The sequence below is a fragment of the Seriola dumerili genome, unplaced genomic scaffold (assembly GCF_002260705.1).
Source record: "Seriola dumerili isolate Sdu_G_001 unplaced genomic scaffold, Sdu_1.0 BDQW01000070.1, whole genome shotgun sequence".
NCBI classification, from domain to species: domain Eukaryota; kingdom Metazoa; phylum Chordata; class Actinopteri; order Carangiformes; family Carangidae; genus Seriola; species Seriola dumerili.
The window spans coordinates 31571-53998 of NW_019174325.1; the positions used below are offsets into that span (position 1 = coordinate 31571).

The following is a 22428-nucleotide window of genomic DNA, read 5'->3' on the forward strand; positions in this document are numbered from 1 at the left end:
ATGGTAAGTTGACTTCAAATAGTGATTGTTGTTTTGCTGCATTTTTTTGCAACAACAGTGGTTAGGGGGAGAAGATGGGACATGGCTGGAGAGGCACCAGTAGTATTTTTTTGGGGGGGATGCTACCTTTCTCATGGTTATAATGCTATTACCGTATTTCCTCAATTTAAAACTGGGCACCTATTAGCAGCCTCTTTTAGTAGTTCAGTATCTGTTCTGAACTATCTTTCTTACTTGTAACAGACATAACAGTAACATGGACCAGTTTGTTATTTGTATTATTTGTAGCCTGGTCCAAAACTCATTTTTTGTTAATAGTAGCCCCAGCTATTATTTGGGGAAATATGGTATGTGAACAGTTGCAATGAATTTGAGTGGGTGGGGGTGCATTCTGATGATGTGAAGCTAGTTTTTGGCCTTGAAAAACAGTCTTCCTGGGACTGGATTATGCAAGAGCTGTGTCTTAATGATGATCACAGGTGTCCAACTCGCCTCCACTGATGAACTGAGATGGATTGTCGCAAGAAATATACAGTATATAAGATACAATATGAGTACAACCTACAACCCCTATAGAACTTGTGTTGCTATTCGCTGTTAAAGCTTTGGGTTTTCAATTCTCCAATCAGTAGAATTGATTTGCTGCACTGTCAAACAATGTGGTGATAACTGTTTCATATACTTTCACAAACATTTGTGTACTGTAACTTTTGAATGCTGCATTATCTTGAGCTTAATTTGTTCATCATCCACTTCTAGAAACCAGATGTAACGGCAATGCGCACCATTGTACTCCGAGGCCTCCCTGTTCTACTTGGTGATGACCCGAGTAACTTCTACAAAACCTGCTTCGTAAGTTCTCATAGTTACATCTAAAAGGAGCACACACAGTTCTGGGGGAATTAGCTTTGTATTTACCAGTATCTCACTGAGAGTGAGATAAAAAATGTAATGCCGAATATATCCATGAGCTCAGTACAAACATTATTGGCTGCTTGCTAACTGACAGTTCAGTGTATGCCAACAGTGTTACCAGCCTAGCACCTGTAAAGTGAGAGGAATACACCTTTCATCTCCAAAATTGAGTTATTTTAATAGAAGACAGTGTACATACATTTTTAGTGGTTTCTGCTCTTTTTTTGAGTGATGGCCCAGGTCGGATTCAAACCCAGGGTCGCTGCAGTAAGGACACAGCCTTAATATGTGATACATATGCTCTCCTGAAGTTTTAAATGCAGATGCATTTGGTTTGTCTGGTAGTTCACCTGGTAGAGACGTCCAAACCACAGCAGCTGGGGTTTGATTTGGAAGGAGAGCTTTGGTGCATGTCACCTCCTCTCTCCCCTGCCTTTTCTGTCTCTCTATTGTCAAATAAAGCAGAAATGCCTCAAAAAAAATTTAATGTTTTTTTTTAGATTGATATAGATTTGGTGTAAGAAAGGGGTCAGCAACTTTTTTGATGGCCTGTGCCACTTTGATTTAAAAAAAAAAAAAAAAATTAAAAAAATTAAAGGTTGCACAGACCCAAGTGCCATGACGGATCATGATAAACATTTTGTTGAATATATTGTCCCAAAAATAATTGCATTTAACAATATAACTGTCATTCTAAGACCATTTTATGCCACTGATATAATAATACAATACTTTTTTTTGGTTTCATTACAGGATTGTGACAGTGATGAGACCTGGGCACAAGTATCTGTGGGGGTGCTGACTGTTGTCCCTGAAGATATGCAACTCTCTCCAAATCAGCTCCACCTTGACCCAGTGCATACTGCCATCATTGTTGAAGGAGGTATTGTAATGGATGATCTCCAGAACCTACCTGAGGCACTTTGCCTCTTGTTTGGGCTGTCGTATGCTTTACATTTGGACTACCCTAAACCCATGAAAAACACTTTCGGCTTCATTCAAAGAGTGATGCTTGGCTTGGGAGAGAACAAACTCCCACCAAAACTGCAAAGTCTTAAAAATCTCCTGTTGAGTTAGAATGCAAATAAATGTATGAGTGGTGACATTTGGCAAATCTCACTTGTTAATGAGAGTGGATTCAGTTACTTTTTATTGTTCACTAAATTAAGACACTCCATTCAGATTGTCAGTCCACGGGTTCATCAGCAAGTTACATCTAGAGGCGGTAGATGTACATCTATTCATTCACACATGTGAGATCCATTGCCAGTCATTACACTTTCATGTTGTTGAATGAAGCCACTTTGCACTTGTCAGCATGTTGGTTCTTTACAAAGGTTGGTCTATAAACTGTTATTACTGTATTATTGTTATTATTGTTTTCAGGATTATATGTCAAATCAAAGGTCAGGGTTGAATTTTCTTTTCTTCAGATTTATACTTATTTATTTTTATCCGCTAGCAAGTATTACTGGCACATTATTGTACCAACAAAGATTTTGGTACTAGTGTATATATAGGCAGAGAGTCCAGCAGACTTCATTGTACTCTTATAGCAGTGAGTTGTAAGAGAAGTGTAACATAGGTGAAAATTTGGTGTTTCAGATTGTTGTTCTGAAGAAAAAGTTATTGTTTCACTGTACGATGTAAAACATTCAGTACATGTCTGTTTTATTACCAAATTTGATCTAAAAAAGATCAGTATATTGTTGCATAGTTGTACCTGTTGGTATGGTCCCAAAAATGTAGTAGTGGTTGAGCTTATTTTTTATACTGTCATTTATTTTGGTGTACAGAAGCCAGTATTTGCCATGGCAAACAGGTAATGTACCTACTCATAAGACTATAGTGATTACGGCAATAGGCCAATTTTAAAAAATGTTGAACTATCCCTTTAAGCTTGTCTTACTGTTACCTCACTGTTTAAAATAAGCACCTCAAAATCAGATGTATCATTTTTGTTCCGAAATGATTCTGATGCTGGAAAGTCAACAATTGAATGTATTGTTGACGTGTTGATATAAAAGGAAGAAAAATTAAAGAAAAATGGATAGACTTGAAATTTCAACTGTGTTATTACCTTGATTTATTTTGATTGTTGGAACTGTAAATTGGATTATTTTAAGGAGATTGGAACCTGTTTTTCATTCATGTATAGATATTTGAAGCACTTAGGTTACTGTAGTAACACTTACTTGCTTTTTTCAATGCAATCGGTTTGCATGGTTTTAGCAAGTAAGTCAGATTGCTACTCAAATAAATATAACTTAGAAATGCTAAGTTACAGAGAATGTCACATAAGTTAGTCCAACTTAGATAAGTGTGTTGTATGGACTAGACACAGAGTAAATGTCACGTGCAATAATTAAGTAGATTAAAATGGTAATTCTGAGTAGTCTTTACTAAATCGAGAGTACATCTAAAGTAAGTTATCAAGTACACTCTACTTGATTGTTTTAGTTGCTTTAATTCATGTTTAAGTGTACTCTACTAAAGAAGCATTAGTTAGTACAACTTACAATACCTTAGTTAGTACAACTTACAATACCTATTTCTCTTTACTTGATTGTTAAGTGCAATCGGTTTGCATGCTTTTTTTAAGTAATGATAACAAATTGGATTTTACAGTGTGCCTAATATCACTGTGAAAAGATGCAATGTTCTTAACCCTGCAACTCTTCTCCCCGCGGAAGGAGTTGGAGAACAACACAACTGTGTTGCTGCAATAACTGAAGTTTGTTCCCCCCAGACCAGATTTTGCAAGAAACACCTTTGCAAAATCCAGACTTTGAACTGTTTTTGGATGGATCAGTATAACGCAACCCTGACACAGGGACACACACCAAGTTAGATTCTCTGTGGTAAGTGCACATGACACACTTTCCATCACATTGTCTATCTGCCTGTCCGTGTACCTGTCAATGTGTCTATGTGTCCGTTTGTGTGTGTGTGTATATGTGTGTGTGTGTCTGTCTGCCTGTCTTTCTGTCTGTGTACCTCTCTGCTTGTCTGTATTTCTGTGTGTTGAGATGTGTGTAAATCATTGCAGAAATGTCAGTGAAGTGGTTGATAAACACCACAGATATCAGAGGAGTCTCTAATGAGGTAATTTGACCCATGTGTGCCCCCTCCCTCCACTCAGAGGTTGGCATGGTAACAATGCTGTCTCACTGGGTGCCTACCTGTCATTCTCTTTGAAAAAGGTAGCACCTGGAAAACACTGGTTAAAGGTAATACATCAATCATGTGGTTTTGGTGTTTCTAGAGCCAAACTGAAATTAACGACCAAATCTTTCCTGAATAAAACCGGACTGAAACATATTCCCTGTAAAAATAAACGTGTAAATTATTGTCTGTATTTAGTGTTGGAGGAGTCTGTAGCTGGACTTTGAAAGAAATGTCACAAAAGTGGTTGATAAACGGCACAGATATCAGAGGAGTCTCTAATCAGGTAATTTGATCCACCTGTGTAGCCCCATTCCTGCATTCAGAGGTTGCCCTGGTGATTTTAACTGCTTTGGTCTGACTGAGTGGGACAGAGATTCAGTTGAAATATACTTGTTGAACTTAGGCTTGTCAGTGAAATATGATAACTGTTATCACATGAATGTTTAGATTTTCTGAGAGAGGAGACTTTGCTGTCATACAGTCATATAAAATGTTTGTCTGCGGTGCCAAAAATGTGGCCAATGCAGTGATTTAAAAAAAAATGTTTCCTCCTGATTTTCTGCTCTCATTTTACATTAGGGTGAATGGGGCAGTTAGATGGTAACCTGCCACTTTGAAAGGGCACAGTTCAAATTCTGTGAGTCTCTGTGCTTTGTCAGTCACATTGTCTGAAAGCCGACAAGTTTGTCTAGTTGGTGGGAAATAATCATAGAGTTAAATTTGTGGCCTGGAAGACGAGTTTGAAAGGAATTTTTTTGAGCCATTTAATCCCTTCTCCCACTCAAGTGATGTCACCCACTCCAGCCCTGAACATTCCACACAATACACACCAATTATAAACTCGAAAGTGATCAGAAAAAAGCATAAAACTAAAACTGCGACAAATGAAAAACTGTATAAGATATCAAAAAATTGAAATGGATTTAAATAGCTGAAAGTCTTGGGACCCGTTTAAAGATTAAAGATTAAATTAAGTCTCTAGCTAAAAGTTTGGCGAAGTAGTTGAGGTTCAAAGAGGAGAAAGGTTTCAAGGATTTGAACATTCTCTCCATTGAGGTCCATTGTAAAAAAGTCAGACAAAATGATCAATATTTCAGAAATTATTAGACTTATCAATGAGAAAAGGAATGCCCGGAATGTCCTGATCGAGGCACACGTTTTAACGTTTGAATAGAGTTTCTATGACAAACAGTGTGGGACTTGTAGTGGGCCAAAAGACGGGTCGGAAGAAAAAATAATAATTATAAAGAGAAACATTTTTGACATGACAACAACATATAGTGGGATTGCTTCATTCACCAATTCCACCAACTAGACAATGCATTTCCTGCTGAAAATGTGTGTGAATGCTGAGAGCTGAATGAGTTTCCTGAAGCATCTGCTCAAGCAATGCTGAGGTAGCTGAAGCAATAGCTGAAGATTAAAAGCATAACTTGTAAGCTGGAGGTTGAATGTCCTGAAATGATTGAAAAGGGCCTGAAGTTGTTGAAGGTGTAACAAACAGCACAAAACTATAGAAAATATATAAAAATGTAAAAAACAGAAAAATATGTTTTTTGGAAGCTAAATTGCCTAAATTGGCTGCAAAATAACCTGAGAAATAAGAAATGTACAATCAAAACTTGTAATTAAACACCTGAAGAAGATTACTGACACAAAGCAAAAGATGAGAACTGAAACATGTTGCTGAAATACTTGAAAGTCAAATTATTTACCACCATAGGTGGAAGTAGGAATAAAATGCCTTAAAATTTGAAGAAGTAATCATTTGTATTAGTAACAGAAAGATGACCTGTATCCTCAACAGTAGAAACTTTAATTTAATTAATAAGCTGAATAATTGCTTAATAGTTGGAAGTGTTGTGAACAGTTTAAAGGTTGAATAAGGAGTTGAACATTGTCTCCATTCACTTACATTCTAAAATATTGCAGGAAAAACTAATTATTTCAAAAATTATTGAATTAATATTATCAAAAAGTTGAAAGAAAGGATATATCTCCTGAAGAAGCTGAATGTTTTAATAGCTTATGTAGCACAAAGTATGCAAGAGTAGTTAACAAACGAAGGAAAGTAAAAGGAGGATCAGGATGATAACACCAGGTGAGCATGTTAAATTCAATATGGCTGCTGCTGTATTTCCTGTTGTTCTGTCCAGTCTGAAATGTTATCTCCCTCTATGAGTACAAACTCTTAAACAGCTGTCTATGTGTGCGTGTGTATGTTTGTGTGTCTGATTATGTGTGTGTCTATCTATCTATCTATCTGTCTGTCTGTCTACTTGTTTACCTGTCTGTGTCTGTCTGCTTGTTTATCTGTTTGTGTACCTCTCTGCTTGTCAGTATTTATTTGTGTTTCTATGTCAGTTAGAATGAAAACTGAAATTAACTGACGAATGCTTCCTGATTAAAGCTGGAGTGAAACGTATTTCCAGTGAAATCAGTTCAAAGTTGTGTAAATCATTGTCTGTATTTAGTGTTGGAGCAGTCTGTACTGGATTTTGACAGAAATGTCAGTAAAGTGGTTGATAAACACTACAGATATTAGAGGAGGCTCTAATCAGGTAATTTGACCCAGATGGGTGCCCCCTCCCTCAACTTAGAGGTTGCCATAGTGACAATGCTCTCTGTCTGTCTGGCTGCACACCTACTTTTCTTTTTGAAAAAGCTAGCACCTGGATGAGATTTCTGACACACTGTTAAAATAGTTGAAATAGCAGCACTTTCCTATAGAGCTGCCAGATAGATTGTCAGGATGTCTGGTATAAAGAGGTCTGTGAAGTCATTCCAAAGCACATCTGTTGGTTAAGATTTCACCCCATTGTCCTGCTGTTATCACCCAACTTCACCAGAGCTTCAGCTGATAGCTGGTGTTGGGCATTACTGTGGCTCCTGATAGTCCTGCTGCAGGATGCCCTGAACACCTTTTTTTAAGCAACTTTATCTATAACAAAGTGGTATGTAACACACCAACTATGTTATGGGTTTCCATTAAGTCTGTAGAAACTGAAATTGAAGAAATTTCATATCATTTACTATTCGATTTAACTTTTAATTTCATTGTATTTTTGCTTTTTAGATTAATTTAATGTAATCAAATATTTTCAATGGAATTCATATTTTTATTCAGTGAAATTAAATTATTAAATTATTTTTATTTAATTTAACTTTAATTAATGTGATTTAATTTGCTTTAATTGTATCTAATTTTTTAATTTTATTTTCTGTTTAATTTAGTTTTTAATCTTCAATTTTTAATTTTATTTCAAATTCAATTTATAGTAGTCCCTTTTGCATGCTACTGTGTATTGATTAATATTTTATATTACATTCAGTGAGACAGACCGGTCAGTCAATCACTGTAAATTAATTCATGATGTGTAGACGATGCAGAATGTAAACCATCCAATAATTTACCAGATAATAATCCCAAACTTCAGCTGAATTTGTACTTGATAGTGATGAGTGGTGAAGGCAGGATACTGCTCTAGGCTTCTGCATAAAATAGTAAAAATAAGCGTTGCCGGGAAGTGACATTAGTCAGCTCCAGGAAACAATTTCCACAGTTAAACATCACAACTGAGTTTTTCAAACCCTAGGGCATGAATGAACACTAAATATTTAATGACTTATGAAACTGTCATGCACAGCAAGCCAAGGCTTTCCTGGGGTGGAACTGTCAGTCTGCTCCAATCACACATGGAATTTGTGAAATAAATTTTTTCATTGTGTTTATTTATAGAAGAAAACTGTCTGTTATTGACTGAGTGCAGCTTTTGATCAGCCAATTTGGTTCCAGATAAACCATCCATTTATAACAACTGAGTAAATACTATGATGATGAAGATTTGAAAAGCTCAGAAAACAGAGAGTGACACCATTAAGTTATTTATTAATTTATTTGTCAAACCAACAATACATCTTACCAAAGTATTCTGATGCAATTATGGAACAATATATGTCATATCAACAAAGCAATTCCAGCATGAAACGATGTTTGATTTTTGTATTATATTTAATCCCCCATGTTGTTCAGAGGCACTAAAAACCTTTGTGTTACAGATATATTGTCATAAAAACTTATAGTAGTTTATAACTGAATAAAGTGCCATCCACGTTCAACAACAGATGCAAAAGTATAGTCATTTTTTTTTAACTCAAGAGTAAGAAAAAAAAGATCAGTGTTTATACAGGATGATCTTGACATATTATGAAAAAAGGCCAGTAGATTAAAAGCAGACTGTTTACAAATAGAATGTGGTAGAGACACTGCATGATGTAAGAAGCTACTAAAGTCCCCCCTAGTGGTTGGAGTGGTCATTGAGGGCAATAAGCAAAGGTTCAGCTAAGGGAATTTGCTCCGATTATGTGATATGACCTAACTATGGAACTTTGATGGAGTCAGGAGCTTGATTTACTGTGAGACGGTTGAAATAGTGCTTTTGAAAACTTGTTCGCTTGCAGAGCCCCTCCCAGCTATCAGACCTATGCTTATTCATAACTGGTAAATCATTAATTTCCAGGACACCCTGCACTGTCCTTCTGATAGAGTAATGAAAAGCATTCAGCAGCAGATGAGTGATGCGTGCAGAGAATTAACCCTGGAGGATATGAGATGATTTGATTGGTGAGGATGAGTGCTTAGGTTTCCACTCCACAGTTCTCCTTACATTTGGCAATGTAGCTGAATCTCCCAGCAGATTATGATGTCATAGCAGCGGAGTGGGAATAGAATCAGCCCTTCATCTGGAGCCAGGGATCACAGTCAGGATTAAGTGCATGCGGGTGGTGGTCTGTGGCCAATGAATGCTCAGGAGCAGTGGAGCTGAGCTCATACAGTCCTGCTGCCCTTTCCTTTGTGAACCTTTTAAGAAACGAAGGTGGATTTGTGCCATCTGAAGATGAACAATGACACAAAGATAATGGGAGAACTCTAAGGCTGGATTTCCCTCCTTTGGTAAGGTAAATGATTTGAACCTGCAGCTGCTGTTTATCAAAGTAATTTTTTATTTAAGTTGTTAGCAAACTTTTTGCATGCCAAATATAATGAAAAACATACATATGTGGTTTGTGATTTATGTCGAGGTACACTCATTCTTCAATACATTTTACTGACATTTTTTCTAGACTGCATCTGGCCCATAACAGTCACTAAGCAAGATGAAGGTGAAATGGACCATGCTGGGCATGGTTGTCTTCTTTCTGCTCTCAGTGGCAATGACCTGTTGTTTTATATGGCAGTATCGGATGCCAAAGCTGAAGACAGGTAAAGTTTATCCCAACACTATAGATTTACACCTTAGAACACCTACTCAGACTTTTTAAAACATATAGTAACTGTTGAACTGAGTGAGCCGTTCTTAGCCTCTTTGCTATAATTGCTCGTTTGCAGAAACTGCAGCAGGATTACATAGAGCTGGAAATAGTGACAGAAGGATTAGCTGCCCCGTTAAAGCACACTTTAACTCCTGTTGAGAGACAAGAGGAGGAGGGAGGGTGGAGCAGAGCAGTGGAGCTTTGTATGTGACATAAATGTAAAATTCAGGGTGTACTGTCTGACTGTATCCAATATGCTGTACCTGAATGTCTCAACAGCTCAGCTTTATAACCTTGTGCCCCTGGGAACATTTAAGCAGGCCAACATATTTACAGCACTTTATAATGAACTGTACAGTAATTATAGTTTTATGGCTAGTGTGTGCTGCTGGACTTTTGCTGTAACAAACAATGTATTCCCTACTATACCCTATCACTAATGATATTTTAAATCATCTTCATTCACAAGTTACAGACAGTTACAGTACAGCACTGCCTACAGTACAGAGATATTCTGGAACTGCAGAATACTGTCATATACTCAATACTGTAAAATAAGACCATTAAATAATGTATTGTATTAATAATATCATAATAATTTATTAGTGCAGATAGGTAGTCTGTCACCACAGTTCAGCCATCCAACTGGACCAGTGACTTTCTCACTGGTGGAATCATGTTAGCCTTTTACTGTTACTTAAAAGGGTCAGAAAAAAGAATAGTTATATGATCCACTGCGTCAAAAGCAGGACTTAAATCCAACAACACTGAAACAGAGACTTTGCCTGAGTCTGTGTTCAGGCAAGTGTCATTTATTACCTTTTATGAGTGCAGTCTCAGTGCTGTGATTGGGCCGAAAACCAGACTGAAAGTTATCAAAGCAATTGTGCAGATTTACAAAGTTGCTAAGTTGCTGGTGGACAACTTTTTCAATAACTTCACTTGAAAACAGTAAGTTTGATATAGGGCGATAGTTGTTTGGTGCAGGGGTATCAAGATTGCTCTTCTTTAGAGGAGGTTTGATGACTGCTGTTTTCAAAGCATTTGGAAAAGTGCCAGATTGGAGAGAGGCATTACCTATTAAAGTGAGCTGTTTTACTAGGCTGCTGAGTAGTGTTTAAATGAAGATAGTGGGTAAAACATCAAGATAGCAAGTAGAAGACCTGAGACTGTAGATAATTTCTTCCAGTGTTTTATCATTGATGGACTAAAATTGTGTCATATCTAACAAGTGACTTTGGGGAGGCTGCAGTGATGGTACTTTATCCTTTGGCATTGAGGAGTAAATTTCATGTCTGATGCCTTGAACCTTGTAATTAAAAAAGGCTGCAAAGTTGTTACATTTCATAGATAGATAGATAGATAGATAGATAGATAGATAGATAGATACTTTATTTATCCCCTAGGGGAAATTCATGTGTCCATTATCTCATTGTTGATAATAAAAATAACAGATAATAATAAATAAACAATAACAATTAGATTAGTTCAATTCCTTTGGCTGAGTTGTTGTATAGCCTGATGGCAGTGGGAACAAAGAACCTCTCTGTTCTGCAGCGCAGTAACATGAGACGTTTGCTGCTATTGCTGCTTCTCTGTCCTGCCAGAATATTGTTGAGAGGATGGTTGGTATTGTCCATTTTTTGCTGGTAGAAACTAGTTATGGAAATATTGCAACAGGAGGGTTAGTTAATCTGTCCGTTACTGTTTTTGTTGATAATATCAGAGAAAAATGATTGCCTTGCACTTCTCAAGGTCAAATTGTAAATGCGTAATTTTTCATTATAGATTTCTAAGTGAATGTGGAGCTTTGATTTTCCCTATTTTCGTTCTGCTTTCCGACACTCGCTTTTTTGGACCCTTACAGAATGAATGTTTTTCCATAGTGCCTTTTGCTTATTAATGATCAATTTCACCTTAATGGGAATAATGACATCAATTACATTTGCAATTTTAGAAGTGCAGGAATTTTGTAGATCATCCACGTCATTCGAAATTGTGGCAGTTTCAAATTTGATGGCTTCCATGAAAAGTATTCTGGTATTCTTAAAAAAGTATCTTTTTTCAACATTTGTTGATCCATGGACAACTTTGGGAGTCATTGACAGATCAAAAATAGTATAGTCCTCCATCTGACATAGACTGTAAATAAAGATGGACGTAGTCTCCATGACATCACCCATAGGTTTCTGAAGAGCGGTTTTGAAGCTCAGAGTGGATCGTTCCATTGTCATCTTGCCAGTACCTGACTCCGCCGAATGCCTGGCTAATACAAAAATGAGCGAAGAGGAGGGGCGTGTGTCGAGCTGAGATTTCCGTGCATGCTGCCTTGTGGCAGGCATACGCTCACCCACCTGTCACTCAAAGTGGTACACCCTCAATTCTCCATAGCTTTAAGCCATAATAAAATTTAAACAGGTGAGTTATATAAAAATTCAACCCTGCACTGTTGTCATGAAGGAGGAAATTAGCTATAGACACCAAAACCGTTTTTGTACCAGGCTGTAAACATGTTTATTTATGCTGTAAAGTTAGGCATTTTAACATTGGAGTCTATGGGGATTGACTTGCTTTTGGAGCCAGCCTTAAGCAGCCAGCCGAAGAAGTGTGGTTTTTGGTGCCTCTGTGTTGGCTTTATGTTTTAGCCTCGGAAGTTACTGCTTGCTTTTGAACCTAAGAGGTGAGACGGGGAGGGAATGGATGTTAGAGAGTCAGAGGAGAGTGACAACACAGATGGGGAGATCCAGGGCTGGGATGGGGGTAGTGATGAAGGGCAATCCACAGGGAGGGCAGGCAGAGCAGTGTCACTATTGTCAACCTGCTGCTGGCTCTAGCTCTGTATGGGAGACTTTGGCAACAGAGAGGGGGGCAGGATGTTTTTTGGTTCTTCAGATAGTGAAGAAAGTTTTCTGTTAGTCACCTTAGTCTATGTCCAGTTAGGTAGGGACCCTTTCCTTTGATGAAGTCATCCTGTTCCAAAAACAAGTTGAAGTTATCAATTAAGTTTCTTCCTTGAGACTTACAGGCATTAGAAAGCCATGTATTCAGTGCAAGTAGGCGACTGAATTTAGAGGCCCAATGATAAATCATTGTATTTCCAGCTTGTCAAGTATGTTAAAAAGTTTGGAAAAATCTATTTTCGAAAATACTGATTCTTCTTTCCTGGTGTCAACAGCTCCCACATGCACAATAACATGTTTGATTCCAGGGTGGCTTGACAGTACCTGGGATAAAAGACAAGTTATACAACTGTCCATGGCACTTGGCTAGCTGCATGTGATGATCCTTTCATTGTTTACAGATCTGATAGCACTGTCTCCCTCTTCTGGCACAGATTCTTTGTCCTTGTGTGTCTTATGCTTCTTCTGTATGCCAGTGTTGATTTCACATTACCCCTTGTGAATGAGATAATTTTTTTCCCTGCTTCCCACTCATAAAAATGCTTTCCGGCTCATTCACGTTTAATTAAAACAGTGGTTGATATTTTTTTTGACCTGCATGCCTGGTGGTGCTATATTTCTTCCTGCAATGCCAGCATATTTTTCTGACTCCGTTTTGACAAGTCTGTATGAGTCCTGCTTTAGGATTTAGGTTTAGGATTATGATATTTGAGGTAGCATCATGATTAACACTACTTTGATTAGTGGTAGTATTCTGGTTATGCACAAACCTAGCTGTGTTACCACTGATTGTTATGGCGAGTGTCTCAGGAAGTCCTTTCTCAGCTTCCAGTGTTAAAATCCTCATCTGTAGCATGGTGATTTCCTGTAGATATTTCTGACAATTTTGGCATGGTGAGGATTTTGCAGAATTCAACACACTGTTGTCACACAGAGTTTGTTTGTACTTCAGCACCTGCTGGTTTGAGCCGTCCCCTGCCATGGCTGAACTCTTGTATGTCCTTGGTGAGGGATGAAGCAGGCCTGAGGTCTGCTTTGACAAATATGAAAGGAGAAAGGGAAGAAGACAGGGAAATCATTGAAAAATCTTTCGGTCTCTGTGCTAAGCTAAGCTAAGCTAAACAGCTCCTGGAATGAGTCCACCTCTGTGTTGGAAAGTTATCTGTGGTCACACCTAGGAGCTGCTAAAACAGTTCAATTGTACATCTATCTGTCATGTCTTACCATGATAATACCCGTCTGCATGATTCGTACATGATGAGCTTTTTTCCCTTTTCCTCAGAAGTGGTTGTAAAAAAAGCAACAGTCGAGGATATGTGCCCTCGCTTCCCTGAGCCTGTGCCCCTCAAACATCCAATAACATCACTGAGGGTGGCCTTAGAGAAGGTGAAGCTCTTTCAACAAGTTTTTGAAATTCATGTTATAGTGTTTTATCATGTAGATACTCTGGGTATAGTCATAGTTTTACTGTTTCTCCTAACAGACAGATGTACTCCTGAGGTCGAGCATTCACACCATCAAGCTACCAGCAATATCAGCCATTGTGGTTTTAAATGACTCTGTTCTGTGGAATGGAAACTTTGGCAAGAAGAACATAAGCAACCCCTCCTCCTCTGCACCCAATGAGTACACAGTGTACAGGTGAGATTTACAGTCATGCACAAGTTTAGAGATCAACATAAAATATGACAGAGATGACAAAAGGCTGATTTTTTTACATGCCAAATACTTAGGTATTAATATTATCCAATCCTAAAAGCCGCTCAGCCAGTCCATGATATTAGCAGCTCCATCTGAATAATAATTTGTATCACACATGATGCAACCTGCAATCTAATTCTTCTATTGGATATTGGAGACTTACAGTTAGAATTAGGGGTCATGGTTAGGATTAGACCTTCACTGTATAACCATCATATAGGACCTGTAATCACTGAAACTCAACCACTCACTAAATAAAGTGCTTAAATCTGTGCAGCAGCAGTGGGAATACTATGTATTATAAGACCAGGATATATATTTTTTTAGTAAGCTGGAATAAGCATGTGTTGCATTCAGTGTAATCACTGTGATTGTAGAATTGCAAGCCTCTCTAAAATCTTCCCCACGCTGATGCTGTACAAGCTGTGGGAGGACGGCCTAGTACACTCTCTGGATGACCCTCTAGAGAAATACACAGACAACTTCACAATCAAGAACCCACTGGGGAAAAGTGGGGGGGCAGCTCCATCGTCAGTCAGGACCCTCAGCACCCGCACTCCTGCACTCAGTCTGCGCAGGATGGCCAGCCAGCTCTCAGGTAAGTGCACAGTCTGTATCAATGTCGCGCTGATCATTTTCATTCATCTACATCTACATCAAAGAACTGTATCACCAGCATCATCTCTGGTTTGTTCAGTAGTGTTCTCTCAGTCAACCAATCAGAGCTTGGCAGGCAAGTGTCTGTTGATGGAGCACAGGGTAGGCAGGTGGCCTCAGTGAAGAGACTTAATGAAACCAAAGGTGACTGGGCTACAGTCCAAGCTAACAAGTCCAAATGGATAACACTAGGAGGACACGCAAAACACAGAGTCAGGGTACAGGTACCGAGTCAGGGTACAGGTCCAGAGTCAGGGTATAGGGTCAGGGTACAGGTACCGAGTCAGGGTACCTCTGGCCAGACTTGGTACCTTTACCGTGACCCTGACCCTGTACCTGTACCCTGACCCTGTACCTGATTCCTGACCCTGTACCCTGACTCTGGACCTGTACCATGACCATGACCCCGTACCTGTACCCTGACTCTGTACCTCTATCCTAACCCTTACAAATTACCTGTACCTGTACCCTGACTCTGTACCTTTTCCCAGACTCTGTACCTATACAATAACCCTGTACCTGGACCCTGACCTTGTACTTGTATTGTGACCCTGTACCTGTACCCAGACTCGGTACCTGTACCCTGACCCTGTATCTGTACCCTCACCCTGTACCTGTATCCTGACCTTGTACCTGTACCCTGACTCTGTACCTGTACCCTCACCCTGTACCTATACCCTGATTCTGTACCTGTACCATGGTAATAATGTATGGTAAAACTTTATTAATACCTATGGGTTTATACAGACACACAGACACACAGACACACACACACACACACACACACACACACACACACACACACATAGTACAGTATACAGAATACCATATTTTAGTGTTTGCAAACTGACCGAATATCTTTATTCACCAAGGTTCCCTGAGCTGATGGAATCTGGTGGCCACAGAAAATGTATTGGTCACTGTCAAATTTGTACTGTTTTCTTTTATTGCTATACCTGGGTTCAGCTTCAACCCTGGTTCTTTCTTGCAGTGTTGCTTGCATGTTCTCCTTGTGTTTCTTCCAGAGACTCTGATTACTAGTGTAGGAGCCAAGTTAAGTTCATATAAGTCTAAGTCAATAAATAAGCACAGTCTATATTTTCGTTTGAAAGTTAATGTTTATTAAAATAAATAAGTAATTTCATTGAATAAGTGTAGTTATAAAAATTTGTGAAAAGTCAGCTAAAATTCATTGATCTAATTCATGTTGATGCAAGATATGAAACATATTCTGCAAGAAGGTAGCATTTTGGTAGCTTTCTGTTAGAGCAGTGAAATAGGTTACTGTCACTTTAAGAGAAAGAGCTCTTTGTGCTGTGAGAGGTCTTAGAAGTGAATTCAGGCATATGAGGCTTAATCAAGGACCGAGCCACATGGTTTTTTTTACCGCAGTATAGTTTATTGATTAGGAGAACTTGACTTTGAACCATCCTTTAAGAAGATTTAACAAACTTTGGATTAAAGAACTTTGTTTATCTTTTTTACATCGTAGTCCTGTGGAAGTTTTTTCCTCTTCAATTGAACAAACACGAGTAATCCAAGGCAATTTAAGCTTCAACCCACCACAACTAGTACAAAGACATGCACATTTAATTAACTGAGGACTCTTGAATGTGACTTGAACGTGTGTGTGTGTGTGTGTGTGTGTTTGTGTGTGTGCCTGTGCCTGTGTGTGTGTGTGTGATTGTGTGTTGTTGTTGTTGTTGTTGTGTGACAAACCATTTTGAATGTTTGATGTAATGAAAAAAAGTTAGTTACATTTGCATCCAGAATTACAAAGTTTGAATGTAAAAGTGCACATAAATGTAAAAGTGATAAGATTTATTCTAAAATTACAGAGAAAACTTTAAATTGTTAGTATGGACATTAGACTTTTTAATAACAAGCTACATTTTTAATTACAGATAATTACTGTAATTTTACATAGATTTGTATGTAATTTAAGAAAGCAGAAAAATACTGTATAAATAATACAGTAATTTTTCTTTACAAAAATGGGAAATAAATGTAATTCATTATTATTGGCATAATGCTTAAAATAAAAGTTTGGCTTTTAATTCATAGATAATTTCTGTAATTTTACAAACTTTTGTAATTAAAAAATAATAATAAAAAAAAAAAAGATTGTTAAATTTTTTGAGTTATTTTCCGTAAAATTAGGATTTTTTTTTTTACAGTGTAGCTTCATTTGAACTGAACGCAGATTCTTTAATCCAACAGGATTCCTGACAGTGATGATGCTTTTACTCGCTTCTTCATCACTGCAGCTCATTGCAGATAACATGAGGAGACTCTCTGACCAGAACTGGAAATGAAAACTAAACCAACAATGATCCATACACTGTTCAATATTTCCATGATTATAAATGAACATTTCAGTCATACTTACTCATCAGACATCAACTACTCCTCTCCTCTTTTCTTTCTCTCCTCTCTGCAGCAGAAACAGTCTGACATTAACTTTAACTGTTTTATCTACATCATATGTTCATAATAGTTTGTTCATTATCAGAAAAAGAGCGGAAATATTCAATAAGAAACTTCATAATAATTCATGCACTTATTCATAATATATCTGTAGTCTAATTAGAAATTATTTGTAGTTTTTTTTTTTTATTACAGTCATGTTGTTTACATTTCACCTTGTTGAATATCACTTTTTGATGTCATTATACTTGGATTTACCTGCAGGTATGAGGATTTCTTCTGATATCATATGAATACTTTTATTCATGGTTCTGACGATGTTGCTTATAATTAACAACTCTGCCTCTTGAATGCGTTCATAGTTAGATAGAAAAACCCACGGGTTAACTGAGCCAGTTGGTAACCTGCTTCATAGTACAGTTTATCAGGATGGACAAAGTAAGGTACCCACACATACATACCAGGGCAGAGACAATAAAAGACAAAGATCTAAATAGAATGAAATCTGAAGACACCACAACATACAACCTTGTAAATGGGACCGGAATCAACACATCACAAATAATTAATATTACAAACTTCACAGAGCTGACATGACTTTACTTTAAGTCTAGAGTGTAGTTGTTAGCAGATATTAGTGTTTATTCATATATTTATTAAGAACTATAACTATAATTGGAGGCTACTGTAATGTGAGGGTATGATATGTGGGGATATGGATCACTTTTGGTAAAAGAAACAGCTGGATGGAGACTAACTTTTTTAAACAGCAGTTTTACTCCACACTTTGTCCGCTTCACAACAAAAACACTTGTATATGTAAATAATAATTGTATAAACATAAATATGTAAATAGTTAACTGCACACATAAATATGTAAATAATCATGAGCAGATGAAATTATGGATATCTTTTCAGTTCAAGTTTATAACAAACCTGTTATACTGTGTAACTGGTGGTTTGACTCACTTGAACAGAGAGGTGCTATAATTCCACTGAGCTGTGTCTATAGATAGAGGTAATCAGCTCAGTGTTCTCAGATTAACAGAGGGGCGGTCCTGCTGGATACTGGGGGAAAGTAACAAAATCATATTCTGAACAATCACTCTTGGAGAGGTTTCTTGCTAACCTGATGATGGCATTCATCAGGATCATCAAAGTCTTAATGTGGACTTTCCCAACCCATATTTTGTATAAGAAAATAGAGAAAGCTGACTGGCAGAAAATTCACCAACAACACCAATCCATTTGTAGAGTATAGAAGTAACTTTTATTTGGAAAGGCTAGAGGATTTGAGAAGGACTGCATGAGGGTCGTGTTTGATGGAATGGAAGGGGTTGAGGGGAAAGATGAAAGGGGGTTAATGCATGGGGATAATGCATGGGGATGAACAAGCCGAACTCAGTCATGGTATGGCTGGAATGTCTAGGAACCCAGGGATTGAGACTCAGGGTGAGGGTGTGTCTCAATGAGATTTGTCATCCCCTGTGGTTCATGGAATCCAGGACCTCCTTGCTGTGAGGCAATGATGCTGATCGCTCAGCCCCACTGGTGCCCCAGTGAGACAGGAAAGGAGAGGTCTTTGGGGGGAATGGTCATGAGAAGAGAGAGAAACAGAAGATACATATATAGATTTGCACAGGTGGATGAATTAGCCAGGGAGTGGTGTTGTGTTGTTTCTGAACTGTTACTCTGAACTCTTAGTTATAATAACTTCCCTATGTGTTTGACACATATATGCAAAGAACATTTGCTTTGTTAGGACGTCCAGTATTCTGAGGATCTATTCCATTAAAGTGAGCCACATCATTTAACTGAAAGACAGTTTGTTCCACTGTGCATGCACTAACTGAATGATGGTTGGTTCTTACACAGATATCTGTGAAATGTTTCCATACATGTTTCCATGTATGATTATTGTGCATAGGCCCTTTCTACATCCTGAAGCCTAATATTTTTACAGGTTTACCCAGAAGATTAAGGTCAACTAATCTCCTTTGGAGTGGAGACACACAGGCAGCCCTTCGTTTGTTACAGGATGATGTCCTTGTGGCAAATCCAGGCACCAAGTAAGACTCTGTTTCCTTCCTGGGTTGCACTATTTTTGACTCTGATGACTTCAGACAATCTGTGTATGTATAGAACAAGGAATCTTTTGGTATTTTGTATCCAGGCAACTTGTGAATATCTGTGACATTACTGTCTCTTCCCCCTCAGATGCCACTACAGCAATGTTGCTTTTTCCTTATTGGCCAACATCTTGGCCCAGAAGGTGACTGGCTCAGACTTTGAGAGCTGGGTGTCAGACAACATTCTGGAGCGGCTCAGCATGGAGGACACTGGTTTCAACTTAACTCCAGCCATTCAAAGGCAGATGGCCGTTGGTGTGTACAGCAACGGCCAGCCGGCTCCACTCTACAACCTCGGCTGGTACCGACCTGCAGGTCAGATGTATTCCACTGCAGCTGACATGGCCAAGCTCATGATGGCTCTGCTGGGTGCGTATGGTGGGACCCTGCTCCGCCAGGATACACTGAACACCATGCTGACCCCAGTGTCACGATGCCACAGTGGCTACTTCTCCAACTCCACTGGCACACCATGGGAGATCAATGAACAGTTTGGCTATGATGTGGTGAGGAAGGACGGCGACCTGGACGGTTATGCAGCCACCCTCTCCCTAGTGCCACAGCTCAAGCTGGGACTGGTAGTCCTGATGGCAGGGGTACGGCCGGCAAACCAGGACCTTGTGAGCCAGGCCTTCGGCTATCTCATCCCTGCAGTGGAGAGTGCTTTCAGGGATGCTCATCGAACTCTCAGACCGCCTCCCGACCCAACTCCATATATTGGTTTTTTCACTTATAGGAATATGACTTTCTATGAGATTAAGGTGGACTCAGATGGAGTGCTGATCATGCAGCAGTTTGGACCACAGGTGGACACAACTGTATTGTCCAAGTACCGATCTATTCGACTGGATTACCTGCAGGATAGGGTGTTCAGGGTGGTGTTTGAGAGCCCATACCCTTGCAAGCTGAAAGTTAACAGTGCCTCAGTCTCCCTGGAGGCACAGGACAGACAGCTCTTCAACTTTTACCTCTTAAACAAGAAAGGTGTGTCACCAGGGTTTGATTCACCGGGACTCAACACTTACAGGGTGACAAGGATAGCTGGTAGACCATACTTTAATTCATAATGACAGGAACACAGGAATTCAGCTCAGCACAAGTTTGTCACTGTAATTGGAGAGTTGCGTCCAGGACAGATGCAGTGGGAAACTTGATATTGCAAACATTTGCTCAGTGGTGATGTGTGGTCAGTGTCATAGGATGATCTCATATTAAAGTTACTGTGATTAATCTGAACTCGCATTTTAATATAATATCCTTCTGCTCATTATACCAATTTTATCATTCAGGTTTGTCTCCAAAGCAGTTATTCTTCTGCTAAGTAACTACTACAAGCTTTTCAGAACTGACACACTGCTGTATAATCTTTGGTTAATGGACAATGTGGCAGTATTCCTCTTCTATCTCTAAGTGCCTACAGTGTGACCTAGAAAGAGTAAAAGCACTGTTTATTTAAATGTCAAGTGGTTAGATTCAAATACACTGTAAACACATGTAAACAACAAAGCCAAGTTACAAATAAATATGTTAAACAAAAATCATATTGTACATCATTGTGTATTTTGTTCCATGTAGTGTATTCTGCTCCATGAACTATAGAAGAACCCCAGACAAGAGCTATGACCTATACATGAACTCTTGATAGAGAGCCACAGCCATGCCTCCCTTAAAAGTGCTGTATAGGCATGGAGGAGGCTGTGTAGACTTAGTCAGCATTTGTGACCCAATTAGCAGGACGATGTTTCTGTGTTTGATGTATGTATGTATCACTCTTGACATATTTTGGTTAAGTAAAGTAAATGAATATACATGGTTTTATTTTTGGAGAGTTTTACCAAACCAATAAACCGTTATATGAACATCAAAGGCTCCTCGAGGTGATAGGCAATGGCTCCATGAAATCCCCATGGTGAATACTGCTTTGATATGGACAGCGATTAATGACATCTAAGTTTCAACCTTGCCAGGAGGGGGTAATCAACAGGGTATATAAGGTGAAGCGAGTTTCACTCTAATCCAGTATCTGTGTTCATGAACCCAGCCTCTGTTTTACTGTATTTGCTTGCATATGACAGTAAATTCTCAAGGATTGCTCTTGACTCTCTCTGCTGTTGTTTTTTCTTCAGTTTTTGATTATTTGCTTAAGTGTTAGACATTTTTTTTGAAAGTAGTTAAAAATTTAAGTGTTGAGGTGACTTAGAAGATTCACTGACCCATCTGAAGAGGATGCTTGATATTAAATTGGCAAGCCAGCCAGGAGAGGCAAGGTGACACCTGGAGACCCGGGCAGGTTAAAGCACAGGGCACAATCTAATAAGGTCAGCAGATTTTAAAATTTAAAAAAATTCTGCATACATGTGCACTTTCTGGCTGCAGATCATAAGTGCACAGGCCAAAGGTGATATCTAGCCTCTCCTCAAAAGAATCTAAGATATTATCAGAATTTTAGAATTAATATCACAGCAGAAGAGAGTCTGAGGAATCCTTGAATGTTGTGTCTTGCATGTCGCATGTTGTGTCTGGTATATTTGTTATGTGATTAACTGTTTGTGTGCCGGCTGTGCACTGAGATCAAGACCAAGTGTGGACACAACTAAATTAAGTGAAATTGTTTGGGCATAACTAAATTAATCGAAACAGCTGAGACTTTTGAAAAGTAGTGGTGGCTTGTCCAGCTCTGAAGAACGATTGGGCAGAACTGGGTTGATGGTGTAGAATCCACGATTTGGTGGTGGAGGATCACTTGCTAACAGGGCTAGGATAGCAGCTGTTCGGCGAGGCTGACATCTGACCGGCGGCAAACAGCTAGCAGCAGATCGGCTGAGCAGGTAATTAAACAGGGCAGGATGTGCACAATCTACAAACTGTCAGCAGCACCAGACTGGGAAGTGTAGAGACAGGATGGCTTGTTCCAACGTGCAGTGAAAAAAGGAACAGATTAGCACAACAAACAAGGTTTTGCCGTGGAATAAGAAGCGGTGACATACACACCAGCGTCCTCTTACATCCCACTGAAAAATGTCCAGTAAGTTTAAGTTGAAGGACTGGAGTTCTACTGAGTAGAGGGTGGCAAAACTCACACTTGTGCAACATTAAACACACCAGTACCTATACTTAAAGACATTTATTTACAATGGAACAGAGTAAAAACACAATGTCTAATCAAAAGTATATACAGGTTGTACTTTCTTCTTCTTACAGAGTTAGATTTTCCATGC

The 22428-nt window shown here is 38.7% G+C and overlaps 1 protein-coding gene across 1 annotated transcript; it reads left to right on the forward strand.

Moving 5' to 3' along the window:
* Nucleotides 1-8949: 8949 nt before the first annotated feature.
* Nucleotides 8950-20707, forward strand: LOC111220527 (putative beta-lactamase-like 1). The gene is made up of 7 exons (XM_022743610.1): nt 8950-9037; nt 9208-9346; nt 13579-13682; nt 13780-13937; nt 14375-14595; nt 19045-19150; nt 19299-20707. The coding sequence occupies exons 2-7, from the start codon at nt 9241-9243 to the stop codon at nt 20275-20277; spliced, it is 1674 nt and encodes a 557-aa protein (XP_022599331.1). The 5' UTR covers nt 8950-9037; nt 9208-9240; the 3' UTR covers nt 20278-20707.
* The last annotated feature ends 1721 nt before the right edge of the window (nt 20708-22428 follow it).

Coding starts and splice junctions, on each gene's coding strand:
- LOC111220527 (XM_022743610.1), top strand. CDS start 9,241: ATGAAGGTGAAATGGACCATGCTGGGCATGGTTGTCTTCTTTCTGCTC. Junction 13,683..13,779: donor TGAGGGTGGCCTTAGAGAAG/GTGAAGCTCTTT, acceptor TTCTCCTAACAG/ACAGATGTACTCCTGAGGTC. Junction 14,596..19,044: donor GATGGCCAGCCAGCTCTCAG/GTAAGTGCACAG, acceptor ATATTTTTACAG/GTTTACCCAGAAGATTAAGG.